Below are 26053 nucleotides of genomic sequence, written 5' to 3'. Positions count from 1 at the left end.
TCTTGGGTGCAGGGGCCCTCAGGGCTGAAAGAGTACTGTATGAAAAAGGGGAGTGCCTAGGGAACAATAGAGCACGTACCCAAGTCCCTCTACCTTTAGACTAGGCATATCTTCCCACCTCCAAATGGAGCTAGTCCTGGGTGGGAGGTTCTTGGGCTCTTTCTTTTTTTAAAGTGTGTACTGGAAGGAAGGACGTACACCAAGTACACACTTTGAGCTCATTCTGCCTGTCTCCTCTTACCTCAATATAGTTAGGGAAGAAAAGAGAAAGGTTGGAAGAAGCTGTTGGGCTCTATCTCCAGAGAAGGCAGGATTGCAGGCACCTCCTGCTGGCTACCTGGAATCCCTCTAAAGGCTAAACCAGAGATTCTTGGACCTTTCAAAAACTCTCTGCCCTGAATTTTGTGCACACAGCAGAAAGGGAAGGCTGCTGTGGGCCGGAGGAAGGAAGGGTCTGAGCTTTGCCCAGGGGTAGGCTTGTCTCCTAAGCTCCTAGAAAAGAGCAATGTAAATTAGCACCAAGCACGGGTCCAAGGGAAACCAGGATTTGGGGGTCAAGAGGCTTCCACCCTCCAATGCCTCTCCCCAAGGCCTAGGGCGAAGTGGAGACAAAGACAGATGTGCTGCCCCCTTGGTTCTCACTTTTCACTTGACACAGACTTTTAATGTGAGAGAGAGGGGTTGACGGTAATACAAAAAAAAATTAAAAACCAGGCCCTCTCACCACCCATCACCCTCCCCACAACAGATAGCTGGGGTTTCTCTGCCCCGTGCTGGGGAGGGAGGACACAAGAGGTACACGACCAGAAACAAAGAGAAAATCCTTGGCTGGGCTCAAGAGGGAGAAGGGACAGGAGAAGGGCCCAGAACATCAACATCCAGCTCTGTGGGGCCTTTGTCTCCCCCAGCTCCTGCACTGGTGGCAGGAGGGCCCCCACCCCAGCTCCAAGCCCACCCTTACTGCTCCTTCTTTTCCGTCTCGGAGGAAGTGGACGACGACAACAGCGCTCCCTCTTTGCACTCACTGGCTGGCTCCTTCTCCTTGTCATTTGTCTCTTCGTAACTGGAGGACAGGGAAAGGAGGGCAGAAATGTCAGGTCAGAAAAGGCAGGAGGGCTCTAAATGTAGATGGGAAGGGGGGAGTGAGAGGAAGGGTCAGTATCAGTGGTGCCCTCCCACTCACCACAAAAACAGGCCACTGAGAGAAGGGGAGGACCCCCTTTTTCACAAGGGAGAGCACCGAGTAGCTCAGATTCCTCTCCTGCCCGCTAGGAGATAACCCAAGCTCTGGCCCCAAAGTATATAAGTATATAAGAAACCAGGTCCAGGGGCCCCACAGTCTAAGCTTAAGCCTCACTTCCTACACTATTGTAGCCACTCTGATTAGTTCACAGCATCACAGGATTTACAGCTGGAAGGGATTTTAGAGACTATCTAGTCTTACCCCTCATGTTATAGACAGGCAAATGGAGGCTAGCGGTTAAATGACTTGCTCAAGTCACATACCTAATACATAGCAGAGCAAGGATTTGAATCCAGGTCTCTCTGACTTCACAGCCAGCGCTCTGCACCATGCCTTGCCTCCCTGTAGCTTCACTTCCTCATTTCTATTTGGCAGCAAACAGGGCCCAGACAACTCTAGATCAAGCAGCCTCACAACAACTCTACTTTAACTACCAGCCTGATGCAGCTTGGGGTGACACAACTTTCTCTCCCCTCATCCCAGGGGTTCAATGGGAAGCATTGAGTCCTCACAGAGGATGGGATTCCTGCCTCTCGTCTCCCAGCCCCACCGCATTGATCACATCGCCTTGGACCAGCCATTTCTCTGCACCCCTATTTCTCTAACAGGGAGAATGACTCTACTCTTCACAGCTGCCCTGTAGGAGGAACTGAGATCTGCAAGGTGTTCGGAGATCCCTAGAGAGGTGTTTGGCAAATACAAGACGGCCAACTCATCAGAAACACGAAGAGAGGCTCAGGCTGAAACCTAGGGTTATGGACAAGACAAAGAACAAGAATGATGGCTTCTCTTGGGTCTGCCCTGTCTCTAAAGCTGAAACTGGACACCATTTTGGGGTTGACATTCCACCACTAATTGGTGCCCCGGGGAGAAAGGAGCAAGGAGCCAATGGCTCTTTGGGGAAGGGGTGGGGGTAAGGGCTGGTATAGAAAGGTGGTGTTGGCTGGCTGGGAGTGGGGCAGGAAGAGGAAAGGAAGGTGAAAAATGGGATGCCCTACCTGACAGAGCAGAAGGGAAACAGAGGGAGAAAGGGCGCTGGGGGCTACAGGGCACTGGGGCTGTGTGGCCGGCGGCGGCGGGGGCAGGCTGCTTTCTGCTGCATGGAATCCGCAAGGCTGGCGGGCGAGCCCGAGACAGTGGGAAAGTGGGTAAGCCGAGGAGTGTGTGGCAAGATTTCAGCAGAAGATTCATAGCTGCAGGAAAGACAGACAGGAAGAAGGGAGGGAAAAGAGGAGGAATCACAGAATCTTAGAGTTGTAAAGGATCTTAGTGACCATTTAAGTCCAACCCCTTTGTTTTACAGATGGAGAAAGTGAGGCCCATGGAAAGGAAGGGACCTGCCCAAAGTCATACAGCAAGTCAGTGTCAGAGCTGGGACTAGAACTCTGGAGGAGGGCAAAGGAAGAGACAGGAGAGGAGAGAAGCAGGGAGAGAGACCAAGGGTAGTGATGGGAGTGGATTTGGAGAGAAAAGCAGAATAATTTTGCTCTTCTACTTGGCTCCCTCCACAGTCCAGAGATACAGCCTGCTTCCTCCTCCAGAGACAGCTAAGGCTGAGTAGGCATCAGAGACCAGTCTCAGTATGGACAGAGAGTCTGGAGGTGCTGCATGTTATTAACAGCCTGATATAGTACTTGGAGGCATGGGCTCTAAGAAGATTTTGAGGGGTGGGAGAGAGTTAAAAGGACACTGATCTGGTGGGACCTTACAGAATATTCAGTACAGCTTTTTTATTTTAAAATGAGGAAACTGAGGTTCAGGTAGTCTTAATTTCAAATCTGATGTTCTTCTACTACATTACTCTGGCCCCTGGGGGTTGGGGAAGAACGAAGCAGTATTTTTGTGTATGTATATGTGCATGTATGTGCACATGTGCACTCTGCGCTGGAAAATGGTCTTATGTCACCCCTAAGTGCTCTAAGGTCCTAGGAGGTGGGGGTGCCTTCTGACTTAAGCACTTGCTGTCCATGGTCTCCATTCTCCCTACTCCCGACTTCCTGCCCACCCCACCCTCCTCAAAATGATCTAAACAGCACCGGAAACTAGCCCAAGAATTGCAAAGGGCCTCAGAGATCACTCATTTTATAGAAAAAGAAGCCAAGGTGCTGAGAGGGGAAGTGATGATTATATGCTCAAAATCAGCTAATATTTATTTAGAGCCTTAAGGCTTTTATCTATCTGATTTGATCCTTACCACAACCTTAGGAGATAGGTGCTATTAGTGTCCCCACATTAGAGATGAAGAGACTGGGGCATGCACAGGTTAAGTGACTTGCCCTGAATCACACAAGCTAGTAAGTGTCTGAGGCCACATTTAACTCAGGTCTTCCTGACGCCAGGCCCACTGCTCTATCCACTGAGCCACCCGCTGCCTCCATTTCATAGGGCGTGGTCAGTGCAGAGCTAGGATTCCAAAGTAGGTTCTTTGAACTCAGGAGTCAGGGCTGACAGCATGTGGGTATACTAAAAACACTACTGATTTAATCATTTAGCCTCTTTTAGCCTCAGCTGACTTCTCTGTAAAATGAAGGGCCTGGACTAAAATTCCTAAGGTTCTTTCCAGCTCTAAATTAGTTTCTGACTTTGCAAAAACAGGAATTACTACTAATAATAATGTTTTATCTACGTAGAGGGTTTATAACCTTACAATACCATGTAAGTGTAAGTTACTGCTATTAATATACTCTATGAACCTATGGTCCAAACCCTGTGCACTTTCTACTACAGCCTGCTGCTGCCCTGACTGACCTTGTCTCCTATGAACTTGGGCTGTCTGTCCTCAGTGAGGCCCTGGCCTCCACAACTCCCAGCACCTGCCTGCCATCAGGAGGGGGTGGGGGCCTGGAATGGAACCAAAGCCGAGGAGGATGCCAGGGCCTGTCATGTAAGGGATAGGGTGTGGGAGGCCTGAGAAGAGGGAATCAATATGCCCCTGTTTCTCCCAGCCCCAGGGTCTGGCCCACTCCCCTTTCCCCTTCACCCCACCAGGAGACACGGGGCTGTGACCGTGAGCCCTGCTGGCTTCCGGGGAGGGAGGGAGGGTGCAGCGGGGGTGGGAATGAGTCACGGGTGTGTCAGCAGCACGGCTCAGGGCGCCCAGGTGCACAGGAAGGCCAGGACCGGGACGATTGGTGCCTGCAGCACTGGGTTCCCAGAGAAACATCAAAGGCTGAGCAGGTGGGGAAGGGACAGGGTGAAGGCCTGGCCAATAACCTGGAGGGATGCGGGTGGTGGTGCTGGGGGAGGGATGGGCCATATCTGACCCCCATGGGTAGCAGCTGCCCATGAGAGTTATTTTGAGGGTCCCTGGGGGGGGCAGAGCTGCCCACCTGCCTTCTCATTGCAAGGTTGAAGGATACGGGGTGGGGTGGGAAGGGAACAGCTCTCTGAGGCAGACGTTGAGGGAGTCACATCAGCAAGGAGGAGGACTACTGTGGCCCTCAACACAGGCTAGAGGAACAAGGGAAGGGCACAGGAGATTAACTTATGTATTGTCACAATTTTGGTTTGAGTCTAGATGTCAGGACATATAAAATCACAAAAAGTCAGGAACTGAGAGGACACAAGATATAGTCCTTGGAACATGGCATGTTGCAGCTAGAATGGGCCTGAGAGGTCATCGGGCCCAATGCTTTTGTTTTACTGAGAAGAACACCGGGGGGTTGAGAGGGAAGGTGTTCAGCTTAAGGTGACCAAGCTGGGGGAAGAAGGGGCTAAGAACCACAGTCTCCAAGGGTCTAGCCATGATGCCTAGCTTCAAGCACAGAAAAGACGTGACAGCCCCCTGATGCTCTGCCTCTAACTGCCATGACTTGAGTTATGCTTATGCCCTTTCTAAGAGAACATCCCACCCTCCAAATTACTCTACTCTTTGCCCTACAAAGCAAGAAACTGAGGAAGATGGGAATTTTCTTTTGGAAGTTTTTCCTAGAATTCTGTCTTCCTCCAATCCAGAGGCCAAGCCCACAGGGAGACATCTGTGGCCCTGAAAGATATGCAGAGCCTATGGGTGGGCGGGTGTGGCTCTGCCCCAGGACATGGTGTCTCTAGCCTGTGGTCCTGGGAACAGCACCAGCCTGGACAGTGTCCCTGGGGCTTTTCCAGGCATCCCACTCCCTGATGCAGGTGTGCAGCTGCCAGGTGCAGACCCCTTCCTGGTAGCCAGGGTTAGATGAAGTGGGAAAGGGCTCTGGATCTGCTCTTTAGCTATTTTGTTCAGTGGGGATCACCTATTCAGAGAATCCTAGAATAACACAGCATTAGATATGGGAGGGAGTACAGAACATGGGAACAGAGAACTGCAGCTCTGGAAGAGACCTTAAAATACAGAATATGACAAAGCTGAAAGGGACCTTAGAATACAAAATAAAGAATGTGACAGCTAGAACAGACCTTAGAGACCATCTAATTCAACCACATCATCTTATAAAGGAGAAAACAGGAGTCCAGAGAGGAACAGGACTTGTTAAAGGTCACACGCCAGTGCCCAGGTCTCCCAATGCCCAGCCCAGCGCTCTTTCTACTGTCTCCCAAAGCCTCCCTTTGGGAGTGGTCTGTCAACAGCCCCTGTCAAGGGCAGGGATCAGAGGGTCACAGATTTAGAGCCTGAAGGGGCCTCAGAAGCCATCTAGTTCAAGCCCCTCATTTTACAGGTGGGAAAACTAAGGCCAGAAGCCCAAGTTTTACACAGCTAGTATCGGAAGTGAGATCTGAATCCAGGTCTTTCTGTCTCTAAGTCTAGCACTCTCTTCCCTAGGCCATCCAGCTTCCTGGAGACCTGGGGCAGGGCTCTTCCAAGGTGTTTCAACACCTGAGACAAGCTGAACACTTCAGCTAGTCTTACACTCGTCTTGGTGGTGGAAGTAATTTCTATGTCAGTCTCAGATGGGCACAGGACCCAGAAAGCTCATGGATGTGAGACACAGTGTGCTGGACATTCTACCAAAAAAATCCCTATCTAGAGAAGAAGAAAGTGGCCCAAATCTTGTGGGATGCCCCTGCTTGGTCCTCAGAATTGCCCTGGGGGGTGGTGGTGGTATGATGTGCTCTAGTTCAGCTAACTGCCATCCCAACCGTTTGGGGGAAGGAAGGGCTGGATCCATAGCAAAGCTGTCACCAGAACATACAGACAGGTTCCCACATACTGGCGGAAAATGCCAGGGAGTGATGTTTCCCAGGAGACGTGTACAAACATTCCACTACGGTCCCCCCCCCCCCACCTCCCCGGCCCACAGCCTCTGTCAGGTACTGCCTCTACCCCTGGGGCCTATTGGCTGCACCTGTGAACACACCCCAGGCCTTTGTGCGCTGTGGGAATGGTAGCCTGGGCCCACCCCTTACCTGAACATCTCTGTGACCTCTCCCTTTGCCAGCGCCACCAGCAGGGGGAATCCAATGCAGGCAGGGACCAGATAGAGCAATGCCGGCTGTGGGGGTGGGGGAAAACACAGAGGTTCATCAGCTCCAGGAGGCTATGCTGGGAAATAGGGGGTTTTCCCTAGGAACTGCGGGAGAGCCTTGCATGAATGAGGGACCATGGGCTATGTTTGCTTCACAGAAGAGGTGGAAATCTAGCTTAACCTGGCTCTGATGCTAATTACTTGACCACGGGACAGTCATTTAATTTTCTCATCTGTTGAGTGGAAACAATACTGTATTACTTACCTTGAAGACTTCTTCGGAAAGTGCTATGAAAACTGTAAAGCATTATGAAGTGTGTGCATGGTGCGACTGTGTGTGTGTGTGTGTGTGTGTGACAGAGAGAGAGATAGAGAAAGAAGAGAAAGAGAAGAGGAGAAGGAGGGAGGAAGAGAGGAATGGGGGGCAGGGGGAAGGGAAAGACAGAGAGAAGGAGGGAATCAAGGAGGGAGAAAGAGAAAAAAAGTAACAGAGAAAAAGAACAAGAAAGAAATAGTGATAGAGAGAGAAGAGCAAAAGAGAGAGAAGGGAAAGTAAAAGAGAAAGGAGACAGCTCTTCTTTAAGGTTCCAATGCTCACAGTCCATGAGCCTTTCTTCCATACCTCCTTCTCCTCCTCCTATTTGCTCCCAAACTTCACATCTGAGTGGTCCTCATTGTTTGGCCTTGGCAGGAAATCTCAAAGCTAAAGAAAATGGCCTGAGACCTGCCCAAGGCCTTGCAGTAGACCCTTGGAGCTCACATTTCTTGGGGGAGATGGAGATACGGGCTCAGGGGAGTATGCTGGCATCATTCATTAGAGAGCAGGTGTCCAGTGGACCCCCTGTTGCCGTCTCCCCCTCCCCCCCTTTGGCAGAGCCAGGTTTTCCCTCATTTCCCCTTCAGGAACATAGCCAACAAATCTATGTCTTTTTCTATCAACAAGACCTGGGTTAAGTCAGTTCTCTCTGGGCCTCAGTTTCCTCATCTGTAGAATGACCATTGGTTAGGTGACCTTGAAAGTTTTTTCCAGCTCAGATAATCTATGCTCTATTTGCTCAGACCCTACACAGCTTCCTAGAGATACCCAGCTGGGCAGTAATAACAGGGGCTGATGGTGTGAAGTGATGAATCCTGCCTGCCCAGGGAAGATCATCCCTCCCTTTTCCCTCCAAGGGATGGCACTGCAAAATGTATCCAAAGTTGGAAAGGCAGAACGGGTGAGGAGAGTGGTTCATGTGCCAGTCCCAGAGGTGGGAGGCCTAGGTTCCAGTAATGGCTCTGACAGACTTATTATGGGACATAATGGGAGGGCATTTTCCTATTCTCTGAGCCACAGTTTCCTCATCTGCAAAATGAAAGAATTTATAGTCATGTATTCCAGGGCTAGAGGGACCCAAGAAAGAATGTGGTCCAATCCCCTTACTGGATAGTAAAACACTTGAGGCCCAGAGAAAGGAAATGACTTGACCAACATCTCAAAGATTTTTAAGCAGCAGAGCCACAATTTGAACTCAGGTCTTCTAACTCCAACTCCAGCACTCTTTCCGCCAATCCCCCATCCCCACCCCGAACAGACCCAGAGAAAATGTTTTATTCAAAAGGGGTATATGCCAGTCTACAGGATCATGGTTCTGTGACATCAGGGCTTACACGTGGTAGTGATGGCCAGAGTGGGAAGTGCCACCTACTGGTGGCTCCTGCTCTCACTGCTCATGTCTCTCTCAGGCTTAAAATTTGACACTAATGTTTCTTTAGAGCATTAGGTTTACAAAGAACTTTCTTCCTGACAATCCTTTGAGCTAACTGGTATAAGTATCCTTAGCCCCATTTTACATATACGAAAACTAAGATCCCAAGAAGTTAGGTGAGCCACTCAAGGTAGCTCAGGCAGGAAGGGCAGGAACTCTGCCCAGGACTTCACACTCCAAGCCCAGTACTCTTTCTGCTACATCCTGCTGTTTCTCTTACCAGGCCACCCCAACTTGGACTCAGGGCAGAAAGGGAGTAGAAAAGGCGAGCGCAGAGAAGAGACGGGTGGTGGTTGGAACTCAGCTCTTGGGCTGCTCTCATCAGGAGAGGTTTGGCCCTATCACTTACCTGGGCATGTTTGAAGACATGCATAATGAAGATAGTGAGGCCCAGGCCAAAGATGTATGCCACAAAGCTGGTGTAGAAGTAGGTATGTGTGTTCTTCTTCAGGCTGCAGCGGGCAAAGAGGGAGAGACAGGTGAGGACAGTGGGTAACTTCCTGATTCTACTCCCTCCAGTGGATCTTTGGTCCTCATCCTTTCCGGAGTCTTAGAGGCTGGGAAGGAGAGGACTGAAGCTCTTTGCTTTGGGATGCTCTCTCTCTGCCCCCAAGAAATCTCTAGCATCTGCCCCCTCTTCTCCACCTCAATGCAGGTCCTCCTTATCTAGTCCTTGGATCATCGTGACAACCTTCTGTCTCTCCCCCAACAACTCATCCTACTGATTATGCCTGAATCATTCTCCTACTGTCAGTCCAGCTCTGAAAATTCCTCTCCTCAAAAATCCTTCCTTAGTTCTTTAGTGCTTATTGGGTAAAGGCCTAACTCTTAAAAGCCTGGCATCCGATGCCCTCTACAATGTGGCCCCAAACTACCTTTCCAGCCTCATCTCCCACTATTCTCCTTCATGTTGATCTCCAACTAAACTAATGTTCATGCCAACCCCCGCCCTCCCCATACATTCCATGTTGTCCTACGCCTCTATCTTTACTCTTCTTCCCATTCCTGGACCATCCTTGTTCCAGCTCTGGCCACTGAAATCTCATTCTTTGAGGTCCAGCTAAGCTGCCCCCTCTTTGGTGAACTTTTCCTTTCCCCCTGCAGTTAGTGAATTTTGCCTCAAATCTTTCAGATCTCTGAACTGAATCTTTGTCATGCGTCTGCCACATTCAGCGGTCTATTAGTTTTTTGTGTACATGTCTTGTTTTCCCTCCTGTACTGTGAGTTCTATGCAGGCAGGGTCTTGTATCTCCAGGACCTAACACAGTGCTTTGTATGTACGAGGTGTGCAGGTAACGTCTGCTACATTGAACTGAGCTGAATTTAGCTCTATCCCATAAATGGCAAGTTGCTAATGGTCCAACATGAATGGAATTCTGAGTCTTATTTTGGCTGCTTCAAAATTCATTATTTTGAACAATCCAGTTAAAGAGCATGGGGCTTTATGATAGACCCCTATTAAATGTCTGCTGAACTGAACTGGTCACTAGGCTGTGGGGCTCTAGAAAGACAGAACCTCTGTTTTTATAAAAACTTGAGTTTCCTTACCATTCAGTACAGGGCTCTGCATAAAATGATTTAAAAATGGTCACTCACTGCTGAAGTATTGAGGTTACCACTAAGTCTCATGTCTCCTTTTATGACCCAACCTTTTTTCCTACCTCCCTGCCAACACTAAGATTTATTCAGTGCCCACAATGTAGCCTTGGCTAGTCAAGGCTGGGGAAAACACCTTTAAGATTCTTCTCCTGATTTTCTAAGTCTGGGCCTTTGGCCACCCAAATTAACCCTTGTCTTCCATCCTGAGGGCAAAGCAACTCTGGGCTGGGAGACAGGAGAATGTGGTTGCTGCCCTGGGTCAAACATTTCCCCTCACCCTGCCTCAGCCTCTACTCTGTCTAATGAAGAAGTTGGAATACAGAGTACCTCAGGTTCTTTTCAATTCTAAGATAATTATATTCCAGACCTTGGGACTAAGTCTGACTTGGTGCAGGGCTGCCTAATTCCCCATTGCCTAGTTTTGGCTCAAATAAAGCTTGGACACCCTCTTTCAGGAGTGTGATGAGAACATTCCGGGAGGAGGAAGGAGGTGGGACGCTGGAGGTAGTATGGAAGGTGGCTGGAGCTAGCTTTGGCTCAGGACACCTCAGTTCTCTTATTTGCCTGAGTTTCTGGGCTCACCTGATGTCAAAACGCAGAAGTAGAGCAATGAAGATACCTGAGGGGAGAAAGTGAGAGTCAGAGATTGGTGGTGGGGGCTACCTGGGAGGCAAGTACCACACAGCCCTCAAACCTATCCCTCAAGCTCTCTGAGCATCGTCTTCATCTGTAAAACAGAGGGGTTGGGCCACATGAGCTCTACAGTGCTATCCAATGAAAATACTCAAAAGACACCTTCCAGGTACATGCAGAGATGTTTCTATGGGGGTGGGAGTGAGTGAGAGCCCATGGACATGCAGAGACCAGAATTCTTGATACTTTGCATGTGGAGACAGCGCCACCTGGTGGCCAACATCAAGAAATGCTGGCTCTGAGAACTTGGCTTCTTGGTCAGGCTCTCTGGCTGACTCTCTTACTGGACTGTGGGCAAGCTGCTTCCCCATGCTGGTTTCTTTCTTTGTCAAATGGATAATAACCACCAGACTCCCTCTTTCACGAGGCTGTCATGAGGATCAAATGAGAATGGACTGGAAAGGGCTTTGAAACTGCAAAGTGCCCACAAAGAGGTGGCGTCTTCATTTTTTCACAGGACAAGGCTTACTACACTTGATTCTGTATTAGTTTCATTAAAACCTCCAACAGCCCATCTCTTCAGGGTAGACAGTCTGACCTCTTCCAGCCTGCCCAACAGCCATGAGCACAGCCACCCCTGCACTTGTGTGCAACCATACTGAGCAGTGCTCACACGACCAAAGGTCAAGCTCACAGACCTGCATGAAGTCACAATCAGGAACGTCTAGGTGTCCAGGGTGAGTTGCATACATGCCCCCTTTGGGTCAAACATACAAAATGCACGTGTATTCAGTCATAACCATTCAGGTATCCATGGCCGGGCATATGTGCCCATGGTGGGTTGCAAACACACTTAAGCAGTGGTCCCAGATTCCAGCCCAGTCCTTGGCATTTGGCACAGGAAAAGAAACAAAGGCCTGTTGATTCACTGAGAAGCTGAGTTACCTTTTCTGGACCTCCCAGTCTGGCTGGGTGGCACCCGTGTGATGCAGAGCAGACAGGCCTATAGAAAAAGAACTTTTTAAGGGCATTTTCCCTCCATGGCTGCTTGGAGGTTTCCTGCCCTGAAAACTGCTTACCCTAGAAATTGCATGGCTTGTCCTGTGGCATGAAATCTGGGTTGGAGTTCCAACTCCAACATTAATCAACTGGCCAAAGCATGTACTCTTTGGGCCTCAGTTTCCTCATGTGCCAAATGTAGATAACATTTACTTAGCCTCTTCCACAAAACATGTATGAAGATGAAGATAACAGTGGTAAAAGTGTTTTGTCAGGAACTATACTAGGAAAAAGGAGTCTAAGGAAGAAACTCGGGCTGGTGGATGGGGGGAGAGTGAAGTTGTTACTGTGTCCTCTCTCTCAGGACAGACTGTCCTCTGATTACTGACTGCTTTTCCCACTCGCTCCCAAACTTCAAGCATTACCTGGAATGACGATGTCTCCCAGCCCCAGCATGGCAAAGTTGTCAGCCTCCAGCCCCTTTTCCAACAGGTCTTGGGGGAAAACCACTGCAGGGAAAAAGGAGGAGGGGGAAGGGCCTTAGCTATTAGTTAGGTAAATCTCCTAGGAAAGAGCAGGGTAGAATACACTGATGATGGAGTTCCCATGTTTGATAAGCTCAAATAACAACTTTGAGAAATAGGGAGAGCCCTCAATTAATGGATTCACACATTAGGTCTCTTACAAAGCACTTTCCTACTTTGGGCCCTCCATTTTCTCCCTTTCTTTTCAAGGCAGTATGATGCCATGGAAAGAACACTGGAACTGAAGTCAGAGGTCCATGACTTGCAGTAGATAGGTATCAATCTGGGTAAGAACACTGGATCTGAAGTTAGGAGGGCCCAAGTTCAAATCTAGCCATATATTTTTACTAGCTGTGTGACTCCAGGGAAACCATTTAATCCTTTTTGTCTCAGTTTCCTCATCTGTAAAATGGGGATAACAACATCTCATAGGCTGCAGTGAGGATCAAAAGAAATAGCATATATACAGGGCTTTGTAAATCTTAAAGCTCTCTATGAATGCTAGCTATCATCATCATCATCATCATCATCATTAATTTTTCAGTCTCAGTTTACTTATCTCTTAAAAAAGGTTATTGAACTGGATGAACTCTGAGGTCTTTGCTACTCAAATGAGGATAACCATAGCTGCATATCTTATTTCACAGGACCACTATTAGAAAAATGCTTGGTAAAATGCTATGTAAGTATGAATTATTTTTTGTTTTGGCTAGGCAATGGGGTTAAGTGACTTGCCCAGGGTCACACAGCTAGTAAGTGTTATGTGTCTGAGGCCGGATTTGAACTCAGGTCCTTCTGAATCCAGGGCCAGTGCTCTATCCACTGTGCCACCTAGCTGCCCCTGAATTGTTAATATTTTTAGTAGTAGTTATTATGGAGGAGGTGGGCTAGATGATCTCTAAGTTCCTTCCACCCCTAAAAGCTAAGATTCTGTAAATTCAGTTTTGCTACAGGTGATACTGGATAGTTATACTCAGACATGCCCAAGCAAAGGGCAATGGGCCCAATTTCAAAGGAAGAAAGGACACCGGGACCTTGAAATACTGGACCCCACACCTGGCAATTAAGGGCCTGTGCCTGGGACAGCCCTCGGAGCAGAAGCTCTGAGGTTGAGTAGGGTGGGCTTTCCCACTGCCTATGCCCACTCCCAACCATGGCCTCTAATATACTGTTGTCTGCATCCTTCCTCCCCTAATAACATTATCTTTGTCTCCTCTGCACCTGGGCTTAAAAAAAAAAATCAACTGTGCATGCACAGGATGGGTGAGATCCCACTTCCCTCAATTAGGCTTTTTTTTTTTAATTTAAAATTTTTTTGTGTGTGCGTGAGGCAATTGGGGTTAAATGACTTGCCCAGAGTCACGCAGCTAGTAAGTATTATGTGTTTGAAGCCAGACTTGAACTCAGGTTCTCCCGACTCCAGGGCCAGTACTCTATCTACTGTGCCGCCTACCTGCTCCTCAACTAGGCTTCAACTTCCTCATCAACAAAAATGGGGATAACCTTTACCCTGTCTTCCTTACAAAGATGGATCAAATGAGAGAATGGATAGAAAAGTTCTTTGGAAAATATAAGAAGCTGTTGCCCAGTGAGATGTTATTAGTAGCAGAGCTGGGCTGAGGCTCTCAGTGGGCAAGAGCTTAGCCCTGAGAATGCTGCTGGTCACTAAAGAGAACAGGGCCCAGGGGATATTGGGCTCGGGTTTACTCACATTTTATGGGTGCCTCAAAAGACTTGGCCACAGTTACCATCACATTGGTGCCAAAAACCTAGGAGTAAGAGAGACCCACAAGGTAGTGAGGCGTGGAGGAAGGTTCCTACAAACCCTGTTCAACCAACGGACTTTTGCATCATCAGGAAGGAGCTGGGGCTTTCCAGAACCTCCTCTCCATCCTCTGCCCCACCAGACCTTGGTCAGAGCACTTAAGAACTAGCATTGTTACACTGACCTTAAGAAACTATAGTGGTGGAACAGAGACCTTTGAATCATGGCTCTGATAATGATTAGCTGTGAACCTGGGAAGGTCACACTTCCCCTCTCTGATCCTCAGTTTCTCCCTCTGTAAATTAGGTTAGGCTAGATGAGATCACAGATCTAGAACAGGAAGGGACCTCAGAGGTCACCTAGAATAACCCCCTCATTTTATGTATGCAGATGATGTCCAAGGTCCTTCCCAGTTTGAACATTCTTTGACATCTTTTTCTGTGAAACAAGAACCAAGCTTTCTAAGAATAGGAGCAGCTGAGGGGACTTCAGCCTGGCTCCGAAGCTCATCCATCCCAGGAAGCCCCAGCATGGGGCAGCTCACCCAGAAGATGTCATAGACAAAGAGGCCTCCAAGCAGGATGCAGCCTGTGCTGACGTTATTGAGGTGCAGGAGCTCCACTCCATTGAGGGAGAAGGCCAGGCCGAAGAGGTTGTTGGCAATCCAGTGCTGTTGGAGAATAATGGACCCCCACCCAGCCCAGGAGGTGAAGCATACTCCTCACGGAGCTGGTGTCTTCCCTCTTACCTCCTCCCATCCATCAGAAAAAGGGGGTGCTGCCACAGTCCAAGACCATGCCCCCACCCCCTCACCTTCCTTAGCAGGTACCAGACGCCGATGATACTGCTCAAGGTCAGGCACACGAGATCCTTGCTGTCAAATTCATAATTGACAATTTCTGCAGTAAGGGGAGGCGGGGGGCGGGGAGGAGGAAGGGAAGGGAGGAGAAAGACTGTTATGCCCAGGCCCTTCCATTGAATGAGTCTGTGTTCCTGATCTTCTGGCATTTGTGGGGAACAAGAGGCATGTGATAAGGGCTACAGGGCCTGAATTTTACTAAGGAAGAAGAAATGCTTGCTGAGAAATTGACTCCTTTTATGATTAATCATCCTTATTAAGTATGGGGTAAAACCCTTTTCTCCTGAGATATAACCAATAAGACCACGCAAACTCTTGGCAGCTATAAGGTGAAGGCAGAAGAAAAGAGTAGGAGGAAGAACAATTCAATTTCATTCAACCAAAATTTATTAAGCATTTACAGGGCATTTAAAGCCCTGTGCCAGACACCAGAGAAGATTTAAGTTTTAGTTAAGATATGAGCTTTGTTGCTGTCATGGAACTTAGAGTCTTATATGGGAATAAAACATAGATATAGATATAACACACAGTATTCCATAATGAGTGTACCAGAGAAGTGAAAACCAAGCACCACTGAGGCCATGGTGGGTCAGGCATTGCCCAGAGGAAGGAACCAAGGAAGGCGACCTTCCTAGGATCAATCTAGCCATCCATCAATAAATCAATAAGCATCTGTCCCTTCCATATGCCAAGCTGAAAGTACAAAGACAAGTGGAACAGTCTGCTCTTTGAGAGCAGGGACTCCGACCTTTATTATTCTAATAAACAGGAATGAAACAGGTCTGGAAGGGAGGTCACTAGGAGAAGAGAGGAAAAGAGAGAGAGAAGAGAGAGAGAGAGAGAGAGAGAGAGAGAGAGAGAGAGAGAGAGAGAGAGTGTGTGTGTGTGTGTGTGTGTGTGTGTGTATGTGTTATGAACACAGTGCTTCGGCACACAGTTCAGGCTTAGTAAATGTCTGCTCTTCTAGGGGAAAAGACCTCCTTAGAGGCTGGGCAAGCAAGAGGTTACCAGGGCAAAGTCTGACTTCAGGTCAGAGCCTAAGCTGGAAGGACCACTGTCCAGGTTAGAAAAGGAAGAGGCAGCAGGTGGAGTGCTTCAAACACAGTGGCCTAAAGCCTGAGGAGAGCCTCAGAGATAAAAATTACTGAAGAAGGGAAAAAGAAATAAAAAGGCAATCATTCCCTTCATAGGCCTACAAGGATATTGCCTTAAGGACTTACCTTCCTTACTCTCCCCTGAGCCTTGTGTGAAGAGTAGCTGATACTGCTTGTTGGGGAAATTTGCTGGGAAGAACTTGTTCATGATGGGGCTAGAAGAGAAGAGAAATCAGAACCCACATCAAAACAGGCAGGACCAGAGTGCATCGGCCTGGGAGATGGGATGCCCTGAGGCTCCTCCTAGCTTGGTGAATCCCTGGCTGAGGACTAGGGCCCACAGAAAGAAGAACAGACTTGGAGTTACAGGTTCACAGCATTTAAAGGTAGGAAGACCATTAGAGAGAACTTAGTCAACCTCTCATTTTACCGACAAGGAAACTGAGGCTCAGAAGTGTGATGTGATTTGCCCAACGTCACATGGACAGTGAATACAACACGCTGCCTGGATAATGTGGGGGAAGTTTCATTGGTCACATCCATTTTGATCTCCTCTATGCCCTGACACTTAGGGTTAAGTGCTGGAATTTAGAACCTTCCTCTGAAGCAGCAGAAAAATGCCAGGCCAAGAGTCAAGGGGCTTACAGCTGGGTCCTAGACCTGCCATGTATTAGTCATGTGACCTTGGCCTAAAGTTACCCCCCTTCTCTGGACCTGAGTTTCTTCACCTGTAAAATGAGGATTACCTGTCCTGCTCACCTGCTATGAGACCCATGACAAATCAATTTGCAAACTTCACAGTGCTACTGAAATGTGAGCATTTCCCTGTCCCCTGTCTCAATGTACCTATTTGTAAAATGGGATCAGCACAGGACTACAGCTTACTGAGTTCCTCAGACATGAGGAGAACACTACTGATTCCTGCTTAAAAGATGGGAACCAAGGAAACACAAGTGCTTTGGGATTCACTGCCTGGAGAGTTGATTTTCATAGAACTAGCAACATATTTCCACAATCTTTCAAAGTGTTTTTCTCACAGCAGTATTGTGAGGCATTATTGTACTAATTATATAGAAGAAGAAACTGAAGGTCAGAGAGGTGTCTGGGCTTTCTAGGAAATGACAGAGTCAATGTAGTGAAATCTAAACCCCAGGTCTCTTGACTCCACACACAGGGCTCTTTCCACACATTGGCACATTTGCGAGATTCTGAATCAAAAGACAGATTAGTTTCTATTTAGCAGATTACTTTATCAACTTCTAATCCTCTGAAATCTGGTAATCCACACATGATGCTTACGGCAAATGAATTCCCCTCTGGGCCTGAGCTCTTTTTTCAGTAACACGGAGGCCCTTTTTCTTTTGTTGTAGCCCGAGGATTGTCCGTTTTCCCCAAGATCCTCAAATACTCCCTCATCTGGGGCTGGGGTTGCATTTATCTGCTCCTGCAGGGGCTATGGCCCAGGTATACTCATCTTTCCTTCAACTGCGATCTAAACAGTTTTTGCCCCAAACTCTTATCCCTTGCTCCCTCCTGAGTTATATCTTACATTTTCTTTTGGTAAGCTGAAAAGGTCTACTGCTTTGAGTATCTTGACCAGTTTTCCTGTTCTGTGAAAACCCCTGAGTCCTATAAAGCTCTGTAATGGTCTAGAAAAACGTGGTGCTGGAAGTGAGTTCTGTTTTGCAGATGGGCAGGTGTTTCTTCTGTCATCTCAGGCAGGGACTCAGGAAGTGTGGGGCGGCTACTTCTTGACAGCCCAACTCCCCTGTTCTAGCACTCTGATGATGAAGATTGAAACTCTCTCCCACAGCCAGAGCTGGTGATGACACTGGAGTGAGACACAGAGATTATGCCATCCCTGGACATGCTGGATCTCCCACAGCTTTGGCTCTAGTGTGGGTCTCTCTCCTTTTTCTTGGCAACTGTGCTGAAGTCTTTATGTTTGGCGGGAAAGGAAGTCCTAGTGCTGGGTGTTACGATTTCCTTTAATGCCTAGCAGCTCTTCTTTTTCATTCCTGATAAATCTAGCCTCCCGTTGTGAGGGGGCTGGAAGCAATACAGGGGCCTGGCTGGCCTATCTGAGCTCTTACTCTTATTCTCCTCTGTTCATTTTCACAAAGGTGCTTTGCTTTTGGAGGAATGGTTTGGAAGCCCTTCTGCCAGGCTGTGCAGTTATGCATAGCTTCACATAAGCTCACATGTATGGATCTGCAACTCACCCCCTCTTTGAAGCTCTTCTGGGCAGGGAAGGGAGGATGGTACATAACTGGACTAACGAGAGAAGGCAGTTTCTCTCTCCCTGAAGGTGTTCGCGCAGATGTGAATATGGAAAGAGTGGCGGCTCCTTTTGTATGTGGTTTGGATTAGATGGGGGCTGACATGTTTCCCGCAAGAAGAATCTCAATGCTTATCTGTCAGCCAGGAGCCCAGAGGCAGAGAGAATGCTTCAAGGATGGTGGTTGTCACGCTTTAGCTGACCCCTGCTCAGGCCAGTTCACTTAAGAAGGCCTAACTTGGGAAGTGGGAAGGGTGGGTTGTAACTACAACATAAACCTGATGTGGGTGTGACTTAAAATGTTTTCAAACTGGGAAGAAGAGGCTTTGCTTTGAAAAAGTGGTTATACTCTGCTGTGAGGTTTGTGTGTGTGTGTGTGCATGGGAGTATCTTTTTGAAATGTGCTGCCAAGAAGAGAGCCAGAGAAGAGTGAAAAAATAATTTTAAGGGAACCCAGAACAGAAATCAGGGTTAAGCTGGATCACTCGGAAGCCCTGACCATACACATTACACAAAGAGTGGGAACAATCAGGATGACCAAAACTTTGAGTGTTTTGGCTGTTTTACGTCTGATGTCTGATGCTGGACAAATGTACAGTTAAGTGCTTAATAAACTTTGGTCAGTGTCACAGAAATCACAGAACCAGAGAGCTGGAAGGGACCTCACTGGCCATCTTGTCTAACCTATAAGCTAAAGCAGCCCCGACTAAGAAATATTCCATAAGTGGTCCTCTAGCCTTGGCCTGATGACCTCCAAGGAGGGGAACCTAATACATTTAGGGCAGTGACTCTCAAACTTTCTGGTCTCAGAACCCTTTTATACTCTTAAAAATTACTGAAGGCCCCCAGAAAGCTTTTGGATTTGTGGCTTAAAGCTATCATTACCTACACTATTAGAAATTTAACTCTTAGTAGTATGAAAAGTTTTGACCTCACAATCCCCATCCTGGCCTCCAAAGGGGATCTCAGAAAGCCTGGAGTCAGGGAATCCCCAGAGCCCGGGCTTTATGAGCAACCCAGACCGTATTTTGAGAATCGCTGCTCTGGAGGCAAGCCATTTTACCTCTGGACAGCTCTAATCACTAGAAAGTGTTTTCTGACATTGAGTGTAAAGTTGCCTCTTTGCCACTTCCTCCTAGTGCTCCTGGTTCTGGCCTCTGAGGCCAAACAGAACAACCCGACAGACCTTCAAGTGCTTAAGCACAGCCATCGTGTCCCCTCTGCATCTTTTTTTCAGGCTTAAACATACCCACTTCCTTCATGATCCTCATGACAAGGACTCAGGACTCGGGGCTCTTTGCCATCCTGGCTGCCTTCCTCTTTTAACCTGCCGGCTTATTTATCAATGTGCTTCTTAAAGCCTGGCAGCCAGAACTGAACTTGATACTCCAGATGAGGTCTGATGAGGCTTGAGGTCAGTGGGTCTGGTGCTCTCTATTTTTGGACAATTTATCCTCTTGCTGAAGCCCAACATTGCATTAGCTTTCTTAGCTGACATGTCACACTGCTGCTTCATATTGAGCTTGCAAGCCATTAAAACCCCCCAATTCTTTTCAGGACAGCTCCTTTCTTTCCAGGACTCCTACATCTTATTCTGGGGCCAGGAGCCCCTCATTTATCTCTATCCTTATTAGACTCAGTCCAGTGCTCTGGCCTCTCAAGGATTCTCGGGATCCTGCCTGTCATTCCATCTGTCAGCTCTCCTTTCCTGTTTGGGGTTCTGAAGAGGGTCAGCTTTGAATGCAGTTAGGTAGGTGCTCAGGCACTGCCTGCCCTAAGGACCAGCTGTAGACTGGGCCTGATGACTCTGTAGCTTGGGAGAACCTTTGAGAACTCCAATGGAGCTTAAGCTCCAACTGCTGAGTACCCAGGGTAACCTGCATGCCAGGCAGGTAAAGCAGAGCAAGAGTGCTATGCAGGAGACTGACATCAAAACACACACACACACACACACACACACACACACACACACACACACACACACACACTTCACACTGTGGAGTGGCTATTAGGCTGGAGATTTAAGAAACAAACTCAAGTTCAAATCCTCACGAGTTGACAGTTTAAGAATTCTTCATTTAACCTGAGCAACCCTGGTGAACTAAAGCAATGACAATAAAGTATTGTCAATGGAAAGTAAGAAAGGGGGGGAATCTTTAGGTATCTTACAGTCTAGAACTCATGGAATATTTTTTCTCCCCCCGAGGATCCTTTTCTGCTCCTACAAGCATTTTCCTTTAAGGCACATGACCATCAATTTGTTAGGTATTAAACTAGCTAAAACAGACTAAATAATGCAGCTGGTGGCTCAGTGGATAGAGCACTGGGCCTGGAGTCACAAAGACCTGAGTTCAAATCCAGCTTCAGATACTTCCTAGCTGTGTGACCTTGGGCAAGTCATTTAACCCCATTTGCCTCAGTTCTTCACCTGTAAAATGATCTGGAGAAGGAAATGGCAAACCACTCCAGTACTTTTGCCAAGAAAACCCCAAATGGGCTCAGGAAGGGTTGGACACAAATGAACAACAAATCAAATGGAGCTAAAAACTGGACTGGACTGTCTAGGACACTTAATCACCTCAGAGTTCAGTTCCAATAGTGCCTTTGGGCAACAGTAACTAAAACCATGTTTTTCTTACTGTATCAACACATTTTTCCTTTCTCTAGCCGAGATACTGTTCAGAGAATGGCTTACCTACTGCTATCAAGTGGCAGAACTGATGTTAAGTGGCTACATGGCATCTCAGCACACAGTATGCTTGTGATCCTAGTTCCATATACCGGGTTCCACAAACTTCATAGCACATCTATCCCTACATACACAAATAGGGGCTTAACGAAACAGAGGACCAAACTGGTGGCAGGGATTGCTGACGTGGGGAAATGCAACACTCCAATAGGGGAACTCTATCAGGAGGCTGCTAATTATTGCTCATGGAAGCCAAAGTGATAGTTTCGAATATCACCTCTGATTACTGAATGAATCCCAGGGGTTGAAATGGGAACAGTGAGGTTTGGAGAGGAATGGCCTCATAAAGGTGATGGCAGGACCCTTCTGAAAAGGCTCCTTCCCTCCCTTGAAAAGAATAGCTCTCCAACTTGGCCAATCATAAGTCTATGATACCCCTTGGAGAGTGGGAAGATAATAGTTCATGGACAGGCAATTTTGGACTCAGTCTTTACTAGGGATCAACACTAGGGATCAACCTTTAGCAAAGAGGCAAATGTAATACACAGTCCCAAGTCAAAGGGTGGTAAAAGGTCCCTTAGAGAAACATGCTGATAACAAAGGATGAGGCCCTGGTATGTGGCAGAGTTAGGGAGTCTGCTTCTAGGGCAGGGGTGGGGAACCCTTGGCCTCAAGGTCACATGTGGTCCTCCAGGTTCTCAAGTGCAATACTTTGACTGAATCCAAACTTCACAGAACAAATCCCCTTAATAACAGGATTTGGTCTGTAAAACTTGGATTCAGTCAAAAGGCTGCACCCAAGGGCCTCAAGGCCACAGGTTCCCCACCTCTGCTCTCGGAGCTTGTTATATAGTTAAATCAGAGCTAATACAAGCCTTTAGGTTGTATCTTTCCAACAGTGTTGGGTTGGGGTGGGTGTACTAGAGAACCTTTCCCCCTAAACATGACTGGGTTTGCTAACACTTCAAATTTTTTTCCACCTCTTTCCTATGCCTTAGGAATCAGTTAAGAAAAGAAGGTCATAAACCTTGAATCCAATACCCCAGGACTCACTGCTTGAATGGTGGGGATTCACTTCGAGCCTTTTACATTGGTGATTCTCAAAGAGTATGGCCAGGCTGTACCATCAGTTTCCACCACGCCTTCCAGAAACTGTAGGGAACTTACACTTGAAATCACGTGTCAGCTGGGCTCTACAGAGGGTCTCATATCATGCCACAATTCCCCATGGCAAAGAATAAATACTGTGCTAGGAGCAAAAGATGCTTAAGAATCGCTACTCTCTGGCAAGTCCAGGTGGCCAGGAAGGTCTCGGGGTGCAACTGTGCATAGCTGTGCAGTTAAGTCAGTAAGGGGTGGCAGTCGGAAAAACCTGTCTATTTTAAGCTGAGCCTTTCTTACTATAGGTTGTGTCTGCTCTAAGCTCCTACCTGGCATTCTCTTTCTGTTTCTGGAATCTTCTACTACTCCTGGAACTTTACATGCCAAAAACTTCCACGCACTATACAAGCTCACTAAGTGGCTTCCCTGACTGTGATATCAGAGATAGGAAACTAATCAGATACATGTGAGAGACTCTATCCCTCCCTATCTATTGTCCTGTGGTGAGACAGGATTCATTCTGCACTGAACAAAGACAGAAGAGAACCTAGGTTCTGGGTACCAGATCTAATGGGCTTTATCATGTGGGATCATCAGTTTCTTCCCTTCTCTTGCTATAAGCTGAAGAACACCTTACCCAACACCTAGCAAAGTCCCTTAGCCAACTGTGGCATGGATGTTTTGTCCCCATGTCTGGGTCCTGTTCTCCCACTAGTGGCTGTCACCTGGTATAATCTGTCAATAGTGAAAGTGATCTAGGGCAGCTAGGTGGCGCAAGTGGACAGAGCACTGGCCGGGAGTCAGGAGAACCTGAGTTCAAATCCAACCTCAGACATCTGACACTTAACCAGCTGTGTGACCCTGGGCAAGTCACTTAACCCCACTGCCTACCAAAAATAGAAAAAAAAAAAGGGGGAGCCTGAGATAAAAGGGGCAGCTAGGTGGCTGGTGGTGGAGCACCAGCCCTGAAGTCAGGAGGACCTGAGTTCAAATCCGGCCTCAGACCAAACTTAACACTTACTAGCTATGTGACCCTGGGCAAATCACTTAACCCCAATTGCCTAAAAAGAATTAAAAAAAAAAAAAGAAGAAAGTGATCTGGATGGATCCTTTGTGTTGGACCTCTCTTCCCTTGCATAGCTTTGGATATCTCAAGTTAAGCCTTGTCCTTCCTTTTCATGAGTTAAAATGAACTTGCAATAAAAGTCTACTGCTTTTAGCATCACTGAATGTGAAAACTTCTGAGTCCCTAAAAGCAGCTGCAGTGGACTGGGAAATACCTCAAAAAAGATCTCTTGGAAGACTCCACAATTTTTCCAAGTGGGACACTGGCTGCTGCTTGTGACAGATCTGAATTCTTGTTTGGGAAGTGCCATATTTGATTTTTCACTACTATTACTAGCAATAGCAGCAGCACCTCACATTCTACAGCACATGAAAGTTCACCACGTGTTTTCTTCATTACAACTCTATGAGGCAGAGCTGCAATACCACGTACTGGAGACAAGAGTGAATAGATTCTGAGCTGAAATGGGTACCTCATGGTATGCTAAGGGCAGTGTCCATCCTGACACTTGGCTCAGGGCTTTGATACACCATACAATTCGATACACCTTGGCAACAGCAGGGGAGACAGGGCCAACCTTGGAGTTGGTAAACTCTAGCCTTTAAACCTTACTTTTAACACCCCTGGTTGGGTGACTTTACCTCTCAGTGCTTCACGTGACTCTCCAGGACGTGGAGTCAGAGGTGAATCAAATATCTGCATTACTGGTGGAGGAAGTTTCTCTAAACTGGCAGAACTGTGGGTCAAATTCCCCCCAAATAATAAGAGTACTTAATGTTCTTATGGTACTTTACGCTTTCTGTCCCATCATGTCACTCAGGCCTGACAATATAAATGGGAGGGCAGGGGAGAGATTTTATACTTGTATACATATATATATATATATATATATATATATACACACCCACCCACCCATACATATACACACATATATACATGTTTTTTATATGTATATATAAAACACACACACACACACACGTTTTACAGATTAGAAAACTGAGGTCCAGAGAGAGGAACTGATGGCAGTGCAAAGTCTTCCAGAGAACTTTGGGCAGCTGGGTCTCTGACTGCTTTCTAGGTCTTTCCCCAGTGCCCCAGCTAGTAGAGGGGCAAAGCCGGAATTCAAACCCAGATCACAGGTTATCATAGGATTGATAACTGGCAGGGTACTTACAAGTCCTCAAATTTAACTGTGTTTTTTTTTTAAATAGAAGAAGAATCTGAGGCTCAGAAAGAAACCCCTGTCCAGCATCACAAGAGAACTAAGGAAGAGACCTAGATTCAGACCCAGGCCCACTGGACTCCAAAACCCAGTGTTCTTTCCACTATGGGAATTCCAGGGCTACCCTTCCTCCCCGAGGCACACTGAGGGTCAAAAGAGGAAGCAGGACACATGAGCCTAAATGTTTTAAAATGAAGGTCTGGTGCTTTTCTCACAAGGAAGGAAGCACTAGGAGGAAAGCCCTGATGAGTGAGAAGGGTCCAGATACAACATGACTTGCAGAAACTGAAAGCACGATAAGATCTTCAGGCTGCCCAGCTTCCTGAGATGTAATAGAGATGAGGTCTTGGTCAAATGAGTGCAACCTGTCACACACTCTTGCAATAACGAGTCAGCTGGGCTCTACAGAGGGTCTCATATCATGCCACAATTCCCCATGGCAAAGAATAAATACTGTGCTTTCTTGAGATCAGGTAGAAAGGTTGTCGCTACCCCAGAGCACCCTGAGAAGAGTGTTACGAGGGAACAGGGCATGGTGTAAAAAGAACTGGGCCAGCAATCAGGAGGTATGGATTTTGATCCTGGCTCTACTTTTCACTCTTGGTATAATCTTAGGCAGGCCTCAATTTCTTTTTCTGTAAAGCATAGGGGTTAGATCAGAGCAACTGTTCTCAAACTTTTTGGCCTCAGGACCCCCTTGCACTCTTAAAAATTACTGAGGAACCTTGAAAGAGCTTCTGTTTATATGGGTTATATCTATCAATATTTACTGTATTAAAAATGTTTTTTTTTATAATTAACAAAAACCTATTTGACTAAACGAATTCTAAGATTCTTTCCCTCATGGTCTCTCCTCTCATGGAACTTACAGTCAGAGTCCCTGCTCAACTGAATGAGTATACAACAGAATCATTCTTCTTCAGAGTCTGTCTCTTAGACTCTAGCCCACTGACTTTGGTGTCTGGTATATGGGAGAAGAATAAACCTACCACTCCCTAGCTTGGATCCTGAGGGCACCCCACCAATCCCTCAACCTATGTGTTAGAGGCTCTTTCTCCTAGCCCAGATTGATTTTTCTTTACAGAGAGAGTGACCACAGGGTTTCAAAGACTCTAAAAAGTGAAAATGTCTCAGAATAATTATGAAAATAGTTTTGACCTCATAGATCCCCTGAAAGGTTTTCAAGTTCCATAGGAGCCCCCTGAGTGCATCTAGAGAATGACTGGACTAGATGCTCTCTAAGGCCCCTAGCTCTGACATGCTACATTCTATTATTTGGTGATAGACCTTGTCTTTGCCCTCTGCTGAGGCCTCTACCATCTCTAGAAGAAAGCCCAGGGCTCTGCACAGAGTAGGTGCTCAATAAATATTTGCTCATGACAGGCAGCATGTGGAGTGCTAGACTTCAGACCAGGAGAGACCTTGGCTTGAATCCCAGCTCTTAACACTTACCAGATGTGTGCTTTGCACAAGTCGCTCTACATTTCTGAGCCTCAGTTTCCTCATCTGTAAAGTGGGGGTGCTTTTACTACCTCCCATACAGGGCTTTTGTGAGAAAAGTGCTTTGTGAATTTTAAATGGCAATACAAATATGAGCTGCTGCCACGATTGTGGCAGTTGTGAAATCCCTCATCCTCCCCTGGGAGAAAACTGCTACCCGTCTGTGGAAGAGGATTGGTCCCCATTACCTGATGGTGTGAGAGAGAGCCAAGATCCCCAGCACGAAGAAATACATGGAGAGCAAGAGGTTGATGTACTCTTGAGAGAAGATCTGAGGTAGAAACAGAAGCAAATATACACACACAGGTGGTTGAAAGCATGTTTCCCTGTGGCT

At 47.3% G+C, this 26053-nt stretch overlaps 1 protein-coding gene across 1 annotated transcript in view; it reads right to left on the bottom strand.

Annotated features, from left to right (window-relative positions):
• Positions 1–635: 635 nt before the first annotated feature.
• Positions 636–26053, bottom strand: part of HM13 (histocompatibility minor 13) — a 34659-nt gene continuing 9241 nt past the window's right edge. The window contains 10 exon segments of the mRNA XM_020990684.2: positions 636–1063; positions 6584–6669; positions 8740–8842; positions 10572–10608; positions 12047–12130; positions 13857–13914; positions 14455–14580; positions 14724–14809; positions 15990–16078; positions 25908–25990. Coding sequence (XP_020846343.1) covers positions 958–1063; positions 6584–6669; positions 8740–8842; positions 10572–10608; positions 12047–12130; positions 13857–13914; positions 14455–14580; positions 14724–14809; positions 15990–16078; positions 25908–25990 — 858 coding nt within the window. The 3' untranslated portion in view covers positions 636–957.

This window comes from Phascolarctos cinereus, unplaced genomic scaffold, assembly GCF_003287225.1.
Source record: "Phascolarctos cinereus isolate Bilbo 61053 unplaced genomic scaffold, phaCin_HiC Scaffold_2;HRSCAF=192, whole genome shotgun sequence".
NCBI classification, from domain to species: Eukaryota; Metazoa; Chordata; class Mammalia; order Diprotodontia; family Phascolarctidae; genus Phascolarctos; species Phascolarctos cinereus.
The sequence above is the reverse complement of the archived record's forward strand: the minus strand, read 5'-3'. Positions and strand labels throughout refer to the sequence as shown.